A 12,596-nucleotide genomic window follows, 5' to 3' on the forward strand; every position below is an offset into this window, starting at 1 on the left:
GTTAGAGTGTCAAAGGTTATGGGAAGAAGGCAAGAGAATGGGGTTGAGAGGGATAATAAATCAGCCATGATGGAATGGCAGAGCAGACTCGATGGGCTGAATGGACTTAAGCTGCTTCTATGTCTTGTGGTCGTATATTCTGCAGCCTGACCTACTCAGGACAAGTGTGCCATTGCCTTCTTCACCAGTCTATCTACCCACGTTGCCACATTCAGGGCATTCCTAGAGCTCTCTTTTCATCAGCAACCCTTTCAGATATGATCATTATCTTGTGAGTTATACCTTAATGGCATCAACAATTCTGTCATGGAGATCAGGAACCGACGAACAAAGTTTGTGGAAAGCCTTCATCTTACAGATCTGTACCAGCACCCTGCGGAGGGAAGGGCAAAATGCAGCCAGTGAGATCCGGGGGCATATCACAGTCAGTTTCATTTTACCACGCCAGCAGTCAGCCCCACCCCTCAGGCTCATATGCAGGAAAAGTCTCCCACAACTCAGGAAGTTACCAACCAGAAGTACTGACTGCTGTTTCTTTCCATGACTCCTCCTAACGAAATAGGTTTTCCCACTATTGAAAGCAACGCACAGAAAGAGCACATTTATTCCACGTTGGTATTAGTATTGCTTTTTCATTGTCACAAGTACCCAGGTACAGTGAGAGGCTCGTTTTCCGTGCTGTTCATACAGATCAAATGGCTATATAATGAGGTAAAACAATTCCAATGCATAATAAAGTGTAACAGCTACAGAGAAAGTGCAGTGCAGGTCAACGATAAGGTGCAATGTGGTAAAATGAGACCATCTGAACATGCTAGACCACGCATACAAAACTTCATCATGCACACAACCACAACTCAGCCCGTGCACACTCGAATATTTCCACAAAACTATAGAAAAAAACATTCAAAAGAATATTCCAAGAGAGGCAGAAATGTTAAGTCTTCATTTAATATTGATACATTCGCTAAAGCATTCTGATATAGACAGACTTAAACAAATGGCAGTTTCCCAGTTCATGGTAAAGACAGAAATGGGATCAGGAGTGAACAAACCTTTCGACCTGGAGCCAGTAGCTCCCCTGGCTCTACAGGCATGAGTTATAGTGTATAATGCTTTAAATACGGTCCCCAGTGGGATTCACATTCAGCAGTTTATGTTATAATGGTACATATGGCATTAAAACACAGGGGATCAGGGGGCCTGGGCGGTGTTGCGCAGGGGATTGCGTCATGGGGAGGGGGCGGTGCAGCTCAGGGCATCCAGGCTTGGCTACAGAGGGGATGGGGCGTGATACACAGGGGAACAATCACTGGTACAGTGTTAAACATGGGGATTTGCCACTGGACCCTGTTGTACAGGGGATTAACTATGGGGACGGCGTTGTACAGGGGATTAACCACGGGGACAGTGTTGTACAGGGGATTAGCCATGGGGACAGTGTTGTACAGGGGATTAGCCACGGGGACAGTGTTGTACGGGGGATTAAACATGGGGACAGTGTTGTACAGGGGATTAGCCACGGGGATAGTGTTGTACAGGGATTAACCACGGGGACAGTGTTGTACAGGGGATTAGCTACGGGGACAGTGTTGTACAGGGATTAACCACGGGGATAGTGTTGTACAGGGATTAACCACGGGGAGAGTGTTGTACAGGGGATTAACCACGGGGACAGTGTTGTACAGGGGATTAACCACGGGGACAGTGTTGTACAGGGATTAGCCACGGGGACAGTGTTGTACAGGGGATTAGCCACGGTGACACTGTTGTACAGGGGATTAGCCACGGGTACAGTGTTGTACAGGGGATTAGCCACGGGGACACTGTTGTACAGGGGATTAACCACGGGGACAGTGTTGTACAGGGGATTAGCCACGGGGATAGTGTTGTACGGGGGATTAACCACTGGGACAGTGTTGTACAGGGGATTAACCACGGGGACAGTGTTGTACAGGGGATTAGCCACGGGGACAGTGTTGTACGGGGGATTAACCACGGGGACAGTGTTGTACAGGGGATTAACCACGGGGATAGTGTTGTACAGGGGATTAGCCACCGGGACAGTGTTGTACAGGGGGATTAGCCACAGGGACAGTGTTGTACAGGGGATTAACCACGGGGACAGTGTTGTACAGGGGATTAGCCATGGGGACAGTGTTGTACAGGGGATTAGCCACCGGGACAGTGTTGTACAGGGGATTAACCATGGGGATAGTGTTGTACAGGGGATTAACCATGGGGTTAGTGTTGTACAGGGGATTAGCCATGGGGACAGTGTTGTACAGGGGATTAACCACTGGGACAGTGTTGTACAGGGGATTAGCCACGGGGATAGTGTTGTACAGGGATTAGCCATGGGGATAGTGTTGTACGGGGGATTAGCCACAGGGACAGTGTTGTACAGGGGATTATCCACTGGGACAGTGTTGTACAGGGGATTAGCCACGGGGACAGTGTTGTACAGGGTATTAGCCACCGGGACAGTGTTGTACAGGGATTAACCACGGGGATAGTGTTGTACAGGGATTAGCCACCGGGACAGTGTTCTACAGGGTATTAGCCACGGGGACAGTTTTGTACAGGGATTAGCCACGGGGATAGAGTTGTACAGGGATTAGCCATGGGGACAGTGTTGTACAGGGATTAGCCATGGGGATAGTGTTGTACAGGGGATTTGCCATGGGGACAGTGTTGTACAGGGATTAACCACGGGGATAGTGTTGTACAGGGGATTAGCCACGGGGATAGTGTTGTACAGGGGATTAACCACTGGGACAGTGTTGTACAGGGGATTAGCCATGGGGATAGTGTTGTACAGGGATTAACCACGGGTCAGTGTTGTACAGGGATTAACCACGGGGATAGTGTTGTACAGGGATTAACCACGGGGATAGTGTTGTACAGGGGATTAGCCACTGGGACAGTGTTGTACAGGGGATTAGCCACGGGGATAGTGTTATACAGGGATTAACCACGGGGATAGTGTTGTACAGGGGATTAACCACGGGGATAGTGTTGTACAGGGATTAACCACGGGGACTGTGTTGTACAGGGGATTAGCCACGGGGATAGTGTTGTACAGGGGATTAACCACAGGGACAGTGTTGTACATGGGATTAACCACGGGGACAGTGTTGTACAGGGGATTAACCACTGGGACAGTGTTGTACAGGGGATTAACCATGGGGATAGTGTTGTACAGGGGATTAGCCACGGGGACAGTGTTGTACAGGGGATTAACCACTGGGACAGTGTTGTACAGGGGATTAGCCATGGGGATAGTGTTGTACAGGGGATTAGCCATGGGGATAGTGTTGTACAGGGATTAACCACGGGTCAGTGTTGTACAGGGATTAACCACGGGGATAGTGTTGTACAGGGATTAGCCACGGGGACAGTATTGTACAGGGATTAGCCATGGGGATAGTGTTGTACAGGGGATTTGCCATGGGGACAGTGTTGTACAGGGATTAACCACGGGGATAGTGTTGTACAGGGGATTAGCCACGGGGATAGTGTTGTACAGGGGATTAACCACTGGGACAGTGTTGTACAGGGGATTAGCCATGGGGATAGTGTTGTACAGGGATTAACCACGGGTCAGTGTTGTACAGGGATCAACCACGGGGATAGTGTTGTACAGGGATTAACCACGGGGATAGTGTTGTACAGGGGATTAGCCACTGGGACAGTGTTGTACAGGGGATTAGCCACGGGGATAGTGTTGTACAGGGATTAACCACGGGGATAGTGTTGTACAGGGGATTAACCACGGGGATAGTGTTGTACAGGGATTAACCACGGGGACTGTGTTGTACAGGGGATTAGCCACGGGGATAGTGTTGTACAGGGGATTAACCACAGGGACAGTGTTGTACATGGGATTAACCACGGGGACAGTGTTGTACAGGGGATTAACCACTGGGACAGTGTTGTACAGGGGATTAACCATGGGGATAGTGTTGTACAGGGGATTAGCCACGGGGACAGTGTTGTACAGGGGATTAACCACTGGGACAGTGTTGTACAGGGGATTAGCCATGGGGATAGTGTTGTACAGGGGATTAGCCATGGGGATAGTGTTGTACAGGGATTAACCACGGGTCAGTGTTGTACAGGGATTAACCACGGGGATAGTGTTGTACAGGGATTAACCACGGGGATAGTGTTGTACAGGGGATTAGCCACTGGGACAGTGTTGTACAGGGGATTAGCCACGGGGATAGTGTTGTACAGGGATTAACCACGGGGATAGTGTTGTACAGGGGATTAACCACGGGGATAGTGTTGTACAGGGATTAACCACGGGGATAGTGTTGTACAGGGGATTAACCACGGGGATAGTGTTGTACAGGGATTAACCACGGGGACTGTGTTGTACAGGGGATTAGCCACGGGGATAGTGTTGTACAGGGGATTAACCACAGGGACAGTGTTGTACATGGGATTAACCACGGGGACAGGGTTGTACAGGGGATTAACCACTGGGACAGTGTTGTACAGGGGATTAACCAAGGGGATACTGTTGTACAGGGGATTAGCCACGGGGACAGTGTTGTACAGGGGATTAGCCACGGGGACAGTGTTGTACAGGGATTAACCACTGGGACAGTGTTGTACAGGGATTAACCACAGGTATAGTGTTGTACAGGGGATTAGCCACGGGGACAGTGTTGTACGGGGGATTAACCACGGGGACAGTGTTGTACAGGGGATTAACCACGGGGACAGTGTTGTTCAGGGATTAGCCACGGGGACAGTGTTGTACAGGGATTAACCACGGGGACAGTGTTGTACAGGGGATTAACCACAGGGACAGTGTTGTACAGGGGATTAGCCATGGGGACAGTGTTGTTCAGGGGATTAACCACGGGGACAGTTTTGTACAGGGGATTAACCACGGGGACAGTGTTGTACAGGGATTAGCCATGGGGATAGTGTTGTACGGGGGATTAGCCACAGGGACAGTGTTGTACAGGGGATTAACCACTGGGACAGTGTTGTACAGGGGATTAACCACGGGGACAGTGTTGTACAGGGGATTAACCACGGGGTTAGTGTTGTACAGGGGATTAACCACGGGGACAGTGTTGTACAGGGGATTAGCCACGGGGACAGTGTTGTACACGGGATTAGCCACGGGGATAGTGTTGTACAGGGGATTAACCACAGGGACAGTGTTGTACATGGGATTAACCACGGGGACAGTGTTGTACAGGGGATTAACCACTGGGACAGTGTTGTACAGGGGATTAACCATGGGGATAGTGTTGTACAGGGGATTAGCCACGGGGACAGTGTTGTACAGGGGATTAACCACTGGGACAGTGTTGTACAGGGGATTAGCCATGGGGATAGTGTTGTACAGGGGATTAGCCATGGGGATAGTGTTGTACAGGGATTAACCACGGGTCAGTGTTGTACAGGGATTAACCACGGGGATAGTGTTGTACAGGGATTAGCCACGGGGACAGTATTGTACAGGGATTAGCCATGGGGATAGTGTTGTACAGGGGATTTGCCATGGGGACAGTGTTGTACAGGGATTAACCACGGGGATAGTGTTGTACAGGGGATTAGCCACGGGGATAGTGTTGTACAGGGGATTAACCACTGGGACAGTGTTGTACAGGGGATTAGCCATGGGGATAGTGTTGTACAGGGATTAACCACGGGTCAGTGTTGTACAGGGATTAACCACGGGGATAGTGTTGTACAGGGATTAACCACGGGGATAGTGTTGTACAGGGGATTAGCCACTGGGACAGTGTTGTACAGGGGATTAGCCACGGGGATAGTGTTGTACAGGGATTAACCACGGGGATAGTGTTGTACAGGGGATTAACCACGGGGATAGTGTTGTACAGGGATTAACCACGGGGACTGTGTTGTACAGGGGATTAGCCACGGGGATAGTGTTGTACAGGGGATTAACCACAGGGACAGTGTTGTACATGGGATTAACCACGGGGACAGTGTTGTACAGGGGATTAACCACTGGGACAGTGTTGTACAGGGGATTAACCATGGGGATAGTGTTGTACAGGGGATTAGCCACGGGGACAGTGTTGTACAGGGGATTAACCACTGGGACAGTGTTGTACAGGGGATTAGCCATGGGGATAGTGTTGTACAGGGGATTAGCCATGGGGATAGTGTTGTACAGGGATTAACCACGGGTCAGTGTTGTACAGGGATTAACCACGGGGATAGTGTTGTACAGGGATTAACCACGGGGATAGTGTTGTACAGGGGATTAGCCACTGGGACAGTGTTGTACAGGGGATTAGCCACGGGGATAGTGTTGTACAGGGATTAACCACGGGGATAGTGTTGTACAGGGGATTAACCACGGGGATAGTGTTGTACAGGGATTAACCACGGGGATAGTGTTGTACAGGGGATTAACCACGGGGATAGTGTTGTACAGGGATTAACCACGGGGACTGTGTTGTACAGGGGATTAGCCACGGGGATAGTGTTGTACAGGGGATTAACCACAGGGACAGTGTTGTACATGGGATTAACCACGGGGACAGGGTTGTACAGGGGATTAACCACTGGGACAGTGTTGTACAGGGGATTAACCAAGGGGATAGTGTTGTACAGGGGATTAGCCACGGGGACAGTGTTGTACAGGGGATTAGCCACGGGGACAGTGTTGTACAGGGATTAACCACTGGGACAGTGTTGTACAGGGATTAACCACAGGTATAGTGTTGTACAGGGGATTAGCCACGGGGACAGTGTTGTACGGGGGATTAACCACGGGGACAGTGTTGTACAGGGGATTAACCACGGGGACAGTGTTGTTCAGGGATTAGCCACGGGGACAGTGTTGTACAGGGATTAACCACGGGGACAGTGTTGTACAGGGGATTAACCACAGGGACAGTGTTGTACAGGGGATTAGCCATGGGGACAGTGTTGTTCAGGGGATTAACCACGGGGACAGTTTTGTACAGGGGATTAACCACGGGGACAGTGTTGTACAGGGATTAGCCATGGGGATAGTGTTGTACGGGGGATTAGCCACAGGGACAGTGTTGTACAGGGGATTAACCACTGGGACAGTGTTGTACAGGGGATTAACCACGGGGACAGTGTTGTACAGGGGATTAACCACGGGGTTAGTGTTGTACAGGGGATTAACCACGGGGACAGTGTTGTACAGGGGATTAGCCACGGGGACAGTGTTGTACACGGGATTAGCCACGGGGATGGTGTTGTACAGGGGATTAGCCACTGGGCAGTCTCATACAGGGTTTTAATCACTGGAATGTGTTGCTCAGGGCTTTATACACAGCCGTACATCGAGAGGAGAGCTGTTGTGTCTCTGGGGCAGGTGTGCAGTTACAGAGTCTGATGAGGCTTTGGCTGTTGCACAGGACATTAGAGTCGGTAGAAATGAGGACAAACCTGAGTAGGGACTGCTGGTGCTCAATTGATTTGGGATCGGAGATTGGAAATACCTCCCTGTACTTCTGGGTGAGCGAAATTCCATAATCCAGGAATGACATGAAAGACTCTGCCAATTCATCTTGCTGTGAGAAGAATATAAACCAAGAGGTGAAGCTGAAGGTAGTGGCCATTTTAAGAACCACAACACTTAAGAATCCATTTTATGAGACAGCGACATGTTGCACAGACAGAAATCTGTCAACCCATCCAAAGTGAAGTGTTCGTGGGAAAGGACTGTGCATTTAAACCCCACGTTCGCCACTGTCCCTAGTCTTTCTATGGTCCTCAGTGTTAGCCCTTGCCCAGGGAAGCAAGATCATATCAAGCATTGGTGGATGCAGAGTAAAGCCGTGGTGTAAAATTTCCCACTGATCCCAGGATGAGTGTACTGTTTCATGAGAATGGCTCGGAGTATTGAACACAGTCACTCTCCATGTACCCTCTCCTAGGCCATGACCCCTTGTCCACACTCTACAATCTCAGTGTGTTCCTACACCATCACCAGTCCATTCTCAGAGTTCCTACATCCTCACTCTCTCCTTTCTTAGTTTGTACCTACACTCTCACGCTCTCCATTCACAGTGTACCTACAACCTCAACCTGTTCATTCTCAGTGTGCAACTACACCCTCACCCTGTGGATTCTCTCTGTGTACCTACACCTCACCCTGTGCGTTCTCTCCTTGTGTACCGACACAATCAGTGAACCTACACCCTCACCCTCTCCATTCCCAGTGTACCTACACCCTCACCCTCTCCATTCTCCGTGTGTACCTACACCCTCACCCTCTCCGTTCCCAGTGTACCTACACCCTCACCCTCTCCATTCTCCGTGTGTACCTACACCCTCACCCTCTCCGTTCCCAGTGTACCTACACCCTCACCCTCTCCATTCTCCGTGTGTACCTACACCCTCATCCTCTCCGTTCCCAGTGTACCTACATCCTCACCCTCTCCACTCTCCGTGTGTACCTACATCCTCACCCTCTCCATTCTCTGTGTGTACCTACACCCTCACCCTCTCGTTCCCAGTGTACCTACACCCAAACCCTCTCCATTCTCCATGTGTACCTACACCCTCACCCTCTCCATTCTCCATGTGTACCTACACACTCACCCTCTCCGTTCCCAGTGTACCTACACCCTCACCCTCTCCACTCTCTGTGTGTACCTACACCCTCACCCTCTCCACTCTCCGTGTGTACCTACACCCTCAGCCTCTCCATTCTCTGTGTGTACCTAAACCCTCACCCTCTCCATTCTCCGTGTGTACCTACTCCCTCACCCTCTCCGTTCCCAGTGTACCTACACCCTCACCCTCTCCACTCTCCGTGTGTACCTACACCCTCACCCTCTGTATTCTCCGTGTGTACCTACACCCTCACCCTCTCCGTTCCCAGTGTACCTACACCCTCACCCTCTCCACTCTCTGTGTGTCCCTACACCCTCACCCTCTCCATTCTCCATGTGTTCCTACACCCTCACCCTCTCCACTCTCTGTGTGTACCTACACCCTCACCCTCTACATTCTCCATGTCTACCTACACCCTCACTCTCTCCACTCTCTGTGTGTACCTACACCCTCACCCTCTCTGTTCCCAGTGTACCTACACCCTCACCCTCTCCACTCTCTGTGTGTACCTACACCCTCACCCTCTCCATTCTCCATGTGTACCTACACCCTCACTCTCTCCACTCTCTGTGTCTACCTACCCCCACACCCTCTACGTTCCCAGTGTACCTACACCCTCACCCTCTCCACTCTCTGTGTGTACCTAAACCCTCACCCTCACCATTCTCCGTGTGTACCTACACCCTCACCCTCTCCGTTCCCAGTGTACCTACACCCTCACCCTCTCCACTCTCTGTGTGTACCTAAACCCTCACCCTCTCCATTCTCCGTGTGTACCTATTCCCTCACCCTCTCCGTTCCCAGTGTACCTACACCCTCACCCTCTCCATTCTCCGTGTACCTACACCCTCATCCTCTCCACTCTCTGTTTGTACCTACACCCTCACCCTCTCCTCTCTCTGTGTGTACCTACACCCTCACACTCTCCATTCTCCGTGTGTACCTACACCCTCACCCTCTCCACTCTCCATGTGTACCTACACCCTCACCCTCTCCATTCCCAGTGTACCTACACCGTCACTCTCTCCACTCTCTGTGTCTACCTACACCCTCACCCTCTCCGTTCCCAGTGTACCTACACCCTCACCCTCTCCACTCTCTGTGTGTACCTACACCCTCACCCTCTCCATTCTCCGTGTGTACCTACACCCTCACCCTCTCCATTCCCAGTGTACCTACTCCTTCACCCTCTCCACTCTCCGTGTGTACCTACACCCTCACCCTCTCCACTCTCCATGTCTACCTACACCCTCACCCTCTCCACTCTCTGTTTGTACCTACACCCTCACCCTCTCCACTCTCCATGTCTACCTACACCCTCACCCTCTCCATTCTCCGTGTGTACCTACACCCTCACCCTCTCCACTCTCTGTGTGTACCTACACTCTCACCCTCTCCATGTGTACCTACACCCTCACCCTCTCCACTCTCTGTGTGTACCTACACCCTCACCCTCTCCATTCTCTGTGTGTACCTACACCCTTACACTCTCCGTTCTCTGTGTGTACCTACACCCTCACCCTGACATTCTCTGTGTGTACCTACACCCTTACACTCTCCGTTCTCTGTGTGTACCTACACCCTCACCCTGACATTCTCTGTGTGTACCTACACCCTCACCCTCTCCACTCTCCGTGTGTACCTACACCCTCACCCTGACACTCTCCGTGTGTACCTACACCCTCACCCTCTCCACTCTCCGTGTGTACCTACAACCTCACCCTGACACTCTCCGTGTGTACCTACACCCTCACCCTCTCCACTCTCTGTGTGTACCTACACCCTCACCCTCTCCACTCTCCGTGTGTACTTACACCCTCACCCTCTCCACTCTCTGTGTGTACCTACACCCTCACCCTCTCCATTCTCCATGTCTACCTACACCCTTACACTCTCCATTCTCTGTGTGTACCTACACCCTCACCCTGACACTCTCCATGTGTACCTACACCCTCACCCTCTCCACTCTCCGTGTGTACCTACACCCTCACCCTCTCCACTCTCTGTGTGTACCTACACCCTCACCCTCTCCACTCTCCGTGTGTACCTACACCCTCACCCTGACATTCTCTCATTGTGTGCTTCGGAGTGGCACGGTTAGCGGAATGCTATAACAGCTCATTTCTCGCCGCTGTCTGTAGGATGCTTGTACTTTCTCTCTGCCGCTTTGGTTATCTCTGGATCTGTTCCGATGGCCTACAGCGTCTAGAAGGCTAATACTTTGTATGGGTGTAATTGGGTGGCACAGGCTTGGTGAACTCTTTACTGGGCCGTAGCACTGAAGAAATTGTTAAAAACTCTTTAAGAATCCCTCGCCTTGTGCATTCACAGAGTGTACCCAAACCCTTGCCCTGGATATACTGAGTAGCATGGAAGTGCAGTGGTCGACCTGGGCGACCCAGGTTCAATTCCTGAATTTTCCTCCTGTGACCGCGTGGTTTTCCTCCTGTGACCGCGTGGTTCGAATGCCACCTACCGCCTCTTGTTGCAGGGTGACCTGTGCCAGTCCCCACTGGTACTCGATGCTGGTCAGGTGCTGGAGGAGGGTGGTGTAGCTGACTTCCACGGATCGGTACAGCTTGCTGTAGGCCAACCATTTCCTGCAAACAACACACACAGCACAGGTCTTGGGGGGGCCACACAGCAGTAAATAGTAAATGATAAGCACTAGAGATTCTGCAGATCCTGAAAGTCAGGCGCAGTTCACACAAACTGCGTGAGAAGTTCACCCCTATCATCTCGTAAGAAATTATAACATCTGTGTGCATCCCTCCTCAACTCTGCCTGAACCCCACCCCCATGCCCCTTCTCAATCCAACCCCCTCCTATCATTACTTCCCTGCCCAACCCCTCTCATCACCCTCCCTTCTCTAATTAACATACTCCATCACACTTCATTTCTGACTCAGAAATTGCCATCCTCCTGTTCTCTGCATAGCACCCCCATCTCTTTGCTCTCTGCCCTACCATAACTCCGTTCCCCGTTTTCTGCACAATACCGTCTTGTCTCCCCATTCTCTACCCAACCCCCTCCCTGTAATCTACCCAAACCCCTCCCCCGCTTTCTACCCAAACCCCCTCCCCCATTCTCTGCTCAAACCCCCTCCCTGTTCTCTGCCCAAACCCCCTCCCTGTAATCTACCCAAACCCCCTCCCTGCTTTCTACTCAAACCCCCTCCCCCATTCTCTACCCAAACCCCCTCCCTGTTCTCTGCCCAAAACCCCTCCCCGTTCTCTGCCCAAACCCCCTCCCTGTACTCTACCCAAACCCCTCCCCCGCTTTCTACCCAAACCCCCTTCCCCATTCTCTACCCAAACCCCCTCCCCGTACTCTACCCAAACCCCCTCCCCATTCTCTGCTCAAACCCCGTCCCCGTTCTTTGCCCAAAACCCCTCCCCGTTTTCTGCCCAAACCCCCTCCCCCACTCTCTGCCTAAAACCCCTCCCTGTTCTCCACCCAAACCCCCTCCCCATTCTCTACCCAAACCCCCCTCCCTATTTTCTGTCCAAACCCCCTCCCCACTCTCTGCCCAAACCCCCCCCCATTCTCTACCCAAACCCCCTTCCCCCACTCTCTACCCAAACCCCCTCCCCATTCTGTACCCAAACCCGCTCTCCGTTCTCTGCCCAAACATCCTCCCCGTTCTGTACCCAAACCCCTCCCCCACTCTCTGCCCAAACCCCCTCCCCACTCTCTACCCAAACCCCCTCCCCCACTCTCTGCCCAAACCTCCTCCCCACTCTCTGCCCAAACCCCCTCCCCCCACTCTCTGCCCAAACCCCCTCCCCCCACTCTCTGCCCAACTCTCTGTTCCACATGGTAGGCTTATTCAGAAAGTCAGAAGGCATGGGATTCAGGGAAGTTTGGCCAGGTGGATTCAGAATTGGCTTGCCTGCAGAAGGCAGAGGGCCGTGGTGGAGGGAGTACATTCAGATTGGAGGGTTGTGACTAGTGGTGTCCCACAAGGATCTGTTCTGGGACCTCTACTTTTCGTGACTTT

General features: G+C 51.7%; 1 protein-coding gene across 3 annotated transcripts in view; it reads right to left on the reverse strand.

Moving 5' to 3' along the window:
• Positions 1-12,596, reverse strand: part of unc13d (unc-13 homolog D (C. elegans)) — a 242,203-nt gene that overhangs the window by 64,276 nt on the left and 165,331 nt on the right. For all 3 annotated transcript variants that reach the window (XM_073026706.1, XM_073026705.1, XM_073026707.1), the window contains exons 13-15: positions 11,072-11,195; positions 7,423-7,547; positions 283-373 (exon numbers count right to left, since the gene is read on the reverse strand). In XM_073026706.1, coding sequence (XP_072882807.1) covers positions 283-373; positions 7,423-7,547; positions 11,072-11,195 — 340 coding nt within the window. The remainder of the gene's footprint in view (positions 1-282; positions 374-7,422; positions 7,548-11,071; positions 11,196-12,596) is intronic.

Source organism: Hemitrygon akajei, chromosome 22, assembly GCF_048418815.1.
Source record: "Hemitrygon akajei chromosome 22, sHemAka1.3, whole genome shotgun sequence".
NCBI lineage: Eukaryota > Metazoa > Chordata > Chondrichthyes > Myliobatiformes > Dasyatidae > Hemitrygon > Hemitrygon akajei.